At 33.7% G+C, this 4,966-nt stretch overlaps 1 protein-coding gene across 2 annotated transcripts; it reads right to left on the bottom strand.

Annotated features, from left to right (window-relative positions):
• Positions 1–1,345: 1,345 nt before the first annotated feature.
• LOC120016139 (pinin-like) lies at positions 1,346–3,540 on the bottom strand. 2 transcript variants are annotated; one of them, XM_038868761.1, is made up of 3 exons: positions 2,655–3,540; positions 2,312–2,410; positions 1,346–1,760 (listed from the first exon to the last, which is right to left on the bottom strand). In XM_038868761.1, the coding sequence occupies exons 1-3, from the start codon at positions 3,461–3,463 to the stop codon at positions 1,700–1,702; spliced, it is 969 nt and encodes a 322-aa protein (XP_038724689.1). In that variant the 5' UTR covers positions 3,464–3,540; the 3' UTR covers positions 1,346–1,699. The 2 variants fall into 2 exon arrangements, with proteins under 2 accessions (XP_038724689.1, XP_038724690.1); XM_038868762.1 differs by lacking the exon at positions 2,312–2,410 and having other exon boundaries at positions 1,352–1,760; positions 2,655–3,529.
• Positions 3,541–4,966: the final 1,426 nt, after the last annotated feature.

The following is a 4,966-nucleotide window of genomic DNA, read 5'->3' as shown; positions in this document are numbered from 1 at the left end:
TTTCAACATCAGAATGATGATCGAAAGGTGTATTGGAATGCTACAAAAAGAGTAGTTGTATTGATAACATCTAGCGAATGATTGTTGAGTTAAAAGATCAAGAGGCGGCATGTTTTTGTTATTTGTCAAAAATACGGGAGAACTACCGACGTAATACAACCATTTGAGTACAGTGAAATTTCAAGGATGTTTTTTTTAAAATGGGATAGAAACCAAACCCACAGACGAAGCACAAAAGGATTTACTAAATCAATAACAAATTCCAAGTCAGAACAATCATAGAGAACTAAATCAAAACAGTAAAGAACGCAATATTCACGTCGTTTGGCAAAAACCTACATCCACGGATAGTAGAGATCAAGTATTCTCTATGTTGTAAAACATTACAAGGAAGAAAACCCACCAATTACAAAGAAAACAAGCTCACTCTTGATGCTATCTTGCTTCCTCAAGCTCTCTCTATGTTTTTTCTCTCTAAAAATGGTATCTCTCTTAGTTTGCAACAAAATTATTCAACAAATAATACCTATTTGTAAGGTTTGTCTTGATAAAAAAAAAATTTGTGTTCCCTGTCTCAGACAGCTTGATCTAGCTTCTGAAAAATACATATGATGTTTGGACAACATGAAGTCCTGTCTAGACAACATCTCCCATTTGAGCCAAATTTCACTTTTCTTTCATGGCAAACAATTGAAAACAAAATGGCCTAAAAAAAGAGATGGAAGGATAAATTACCCCATGGTGACTGAATGAATATACTAGTAGACTAAGCCAAAGCTCTCAGTGCAAGTGATGGAGATGCGACGCTACATCCTGATAACTGACCCTATTACTGTTCATCAATCTCGAAAAAGATCAAAGATATACCTTATTTAAATCAAAGATAAACAAGAGCGGAGGGCACTTTAATTTGATCAATAAAAACTTATTTTAGATTATTTGTCCTTCATTGAATGTAAGGTATAACCTTATGGACCTTATAAATTAAAACAAATATGAGTGGACTTGGCTCAACATATGCTTTATCAATGATACTCCCTACCAAACGCACGATAAGAATTTTATGGTATCAAATTGTCAATAATCAACTAATAAGTTCACATTTCATGAACGCATTAAATAAACACGTTTATATCACTTACTTTTTCATAATAACATTGACAACCCACCAAAACAACACTCTCAAAAATATTGGTTTAAATGAGCCCAACTAAAGATCTATGATTTTAAACACCCATCTCTAATTGTAATAATCCAAATAAGGTATGGTGCATGAATTCATATCAGCATACATGAATTCAATAATTTTGGATTAGAAAACATAAACACCTGAATCATGAGATTACCAAATGCAAGGATGAAGAACAAAATGAATGATCATGAAATGAAAGATTATTCAACAACAGTTAAAAAAAAAAAAACATATACATTATATCCTACTAGTATATGTTGAAACAAGGTAGGAGTATCAAATTACAAGAACATTTATATATATAATATATATATATATAGAGACTTGCTCTTATATGGACATCTCTAATTTATATTACGGACGCTGGTCTTTTGTCTTGTTTTGTTTGTAGCAGTGAGGCCTGAGACAGTGAGCCCCATTGTTGTTCACTTTTCAGATATGTCATTAAGCGAGCGACCATAACTTATATGTTATGGACGCCCTCACTTGAGAAGTCTCACAACTTGTCTAATCTACCATCTTGCCTCGTTTGGTGCAGAGAAGAGCCCAACAACCGCCACCCTTATGCCTGCATTAAATTAAAGAATAAATGTCACAATTGAGACTTCCCAATTAAGACTAAACAATTAACATGTCCCATCATATCCCATGTTGTGTCTATTTGAATTTCAAATACAAAAACCCCCCAAATTGTCTTGTACAACATGTCATCCTACCATCTGAACAACCTATCATCTCACCATATTTGACAATAGAAATTAAAGAGAATTGGGGAGCATTTCAATAAAAAAAAAAAAAAGTAAATATTTTTAAAAAACCTATTACAAGATTCCCTCCCTCCTCTCCTTAACGTCCACGAATACTCCTACCCAACATAATCAAATCATTAGAAAATAAAATAAATTTGTAGATGAACTCCTAAGGGTCCATTTCGCATGGTTTGTTTCTATACGTTTTCCGAAACAGAAAATGAAAAACAATCAGAAAAGCATATTTGGTTGTAATTTTAGAAAATACGGAAAACATAAAGTCAGTTAAAAATAAAAAATGTAAAAAGACGTTTTCTAAAAATAACAAATTGAAACAAAATTGAAAACACAGAACACAAACTAAATTGACCCTTTAAGCCGCTTGTTTGTTAAGGCGTTGGGATCAACGGTTCCGCTATGCGGGCCACTGGCGTCCAAGGCGTCACCAAACATATCAGTGTTCTTTGCTCTGTGGCAAAAGGTCAAGGTTTGCTGAAATCAAGGATCTGTCCATGTATTGAAGATATTCTCTGTTTTCTATAAGATCAGAATTGCCCAAATTTGAAGACAATCATGTTTATCTAACATAAGAAATGGACTCTTTAATCAACAAAATCTCCATCAGTTTGAATGCAAATCAAGCAAATCCATAGAACCATTTTAAGAGAGTTTTTTCAAGATGCCTCACAAACTAAAGATCAAAGAAAACACACCTGCTGCCGCTTCTGCTTCTGCTTCTGCTGCTGCTGCTTCGGCTACTGCTGCTACCACTGCTTTTAGAGCTTCCACTATTACTACTCAGCCCAACACTTTCACTCTCCCCTGCTGACACCACATGCCTCTTCTTCCACCACTCCTCCCCACCTCTCTCTGCGGCCACCGCTGGCTTCGGCAAAACCTTCGAATCCATCGAATTCAAAATCAAATTCGTCTTCTTCTTACTAGACCCCCAATTAGAAACTGGAAAACCCATCTTTAACAAAAACCCTCTGTTCTCAGCACTTCCATTTCTGTTCATGATCGGCAATCTCCTCCCATTATTCTTCCTCCTCCTCAATAGCTCTTGTTCTCTTCTCTGAGCACTAATTTCATGATCAATATTGACCCTCTGTTCTTCCATAAAATTATCCTGTCTCAATGGATGCTCAACAAGATCTTTCAGAGAAAGCTCATAACTTGACTCTGGCATCCGACCCACCATCTCCATTAACTCCACTTGACCCCTCGCAATCGCCTGAGTCTTCGCCTCGGGCGACAAGTTTCGATACTGATTCGGACGAAGCAGGGGATGGTTTGGACTTGTCCTCCACAAGGGAGGTGTAGACTCTCCAGACTCATCTGTTTCAGCCCCAAATTCCAATCCCCTGTTTGGAACACCATAACTGCCATAACTGTCATACCTTGATCTTGGGTTTTTGGCAGGATCAAACATGGCGTGTTCTTGTGGCATTGAAAGGAGGAGAGGAAGAGGAGGTGTGATTTGTCGGCTGTATTGAATTGAATTGAAGATTGTGGGGTTCATTGTCTTCTTTCACCGACTATGCTGGTTATTGTGATGATGTTGGTATGTCAATTTTTAGTTTTCTTTTTCCCCTTTGTGATCACATTATTAATGAAAAAACAAAAAAAGTCAAGTTGTTCTAGATGGATTGGTACAACTAGGAACTTCTCTGCCTCAATTTTAATAATTTTTTTCTTGTATTTTCATGAGCCACCAATGAGTTTCTTCTCTCTCTTTTTTTTTTCCTTTTTTTCTTTTTTGTTATATGGAAATAGAAAATTAGAATATTTCTTCTTCTTTTTTTGTTATTTTGATTTTTTGGTTGGGTGTGTATATTTAACAAAGTATCTCAGTGAAGCTAATTAGTCATTCTCATCAAGGAATCGAATTTAACTAGTTGTTTGTGGAGGTTCTGGAATCTTGAAAAGGATACCTCAAAGGTTTTGTGGCATACAATTGGCATTATTGTGATAACGTTACGTAAGTAATTAAGTTAGCCGAGAATGAAATATTTAATTTATAGAGTATTTGAAATGGTAGTTTGTAAAATAGTAAAAGATGTGATTTTTTGTTATTAAATAGTTACAAATTCGTTATGTATTCTTCATCTTTGTGGTGGGGAGTAGGGTGTCCAAAATCAAACTGGAATCGAAAACTAAATCGAAACCAAATTGAAAATTTAACTCGATTTGATTTTTCGGTTTGGTTTCAGTTTTAGAATTTTGATAATTTCGGTCTTCAGTTTGTTTTTGAAAATGAAATTCGGTTTGAAACTGAAATAATTATTGTGTTAAAAGATTATATATTACTTATTAACATTATATATTGTTTTATTTTTAGTGTTAATGAAGTATGAAAATATTATTTGTGATTTACAAATAACGTAATGAATTATATTTTTTGTTAATGGTATTTTGTAAAACAAAGTAATTTATAAATTTTATGGTTTTAACCCAAAAGATTGAAACTGGATAGATCCTCAACAGTTTGGTATGATTTTAATCATAAAATTATTTGGTTTGGTTTTCATTTTTACCATTCCAAAATATTTTGATTTTACTAAAACCGAATCGAAACCAATCCGCCAACTCATTTAATTCTCATAAAAAGATTTGAAATGAAGAGAAATACAAGGCTTTTAAATACAATTATAGGTGCATTTATAATGATTTGGTCATTAATTTCCTGCTTTGATTCCATAATAAAATTTTTAGTTTTTTTTTAAATACCATCAAGAATTATGTTTGCCGTTGAAATTGAACTTTGGGCACACATATGCCTAACCCAACCAATTGTCAACCAAACCAAGTTTTGTCGGTAATAAAATTCTTAGTTATTGGTTTTAGGACAACCTTTATATCTAATTGACTAATTATCTTAAGCTGCCTGGTGGCCTTTACTCCATGTTTAGTTTTTTTAATGACATCCCCTTATTTATTGTTTCATTGATGTCCTTATGAGCGACATGATAATTATACTATTCTTATTGTTGTCTACTAATTTTATAATTCTCTTATTTTTATT

This window comes from Tripterygium wilfordii, chromosome 15, assembly GCF_013401445.1.
Source record: "Tripterygium wilfordii isolate XIE 37 chromosome 15, ASM1340144v1, whole genome shotgun sequence".
Classification (NCBI taxonomy): domain Eukaryota; kingdom Viridiplantae; phylum Streptophyta; class Magnoliopsida; order Celastrales; family Celastraceae; genus Tripterygium; species Tripterygium wilfordii.
The sequence above is the reverse complement of the archived record's forward strand: the minus strand, read 5'-3'. Positions and strand labels throughout refer to the sequence as shown.

Excerpts from the sequence above, each read along its gene's own strand:
- LOC120016139 (XM_038868761.1), bottom strand. The coding sequence starts at position 3,463 with ATGAACCCCACAATCTTCAATTCAATTCAATACAGCCGACAAATCACA. Across the intron at positions 2,411-2,654 it reads AGAAGCAGAAGCGGCAGCAG|AGCAAAGAACACTGATATGT; the intron begins GTGTGTTTTCTT and ends CTTTTGCCACAG. Across the intron at positions 1,761-2,311 it reads ACAAACAAGCGGCTTAAAGG|GCATAAGGGTGGCGGTTGTT; the intron begins GTCAATTTAGTT and ends AATTTAATGCAG.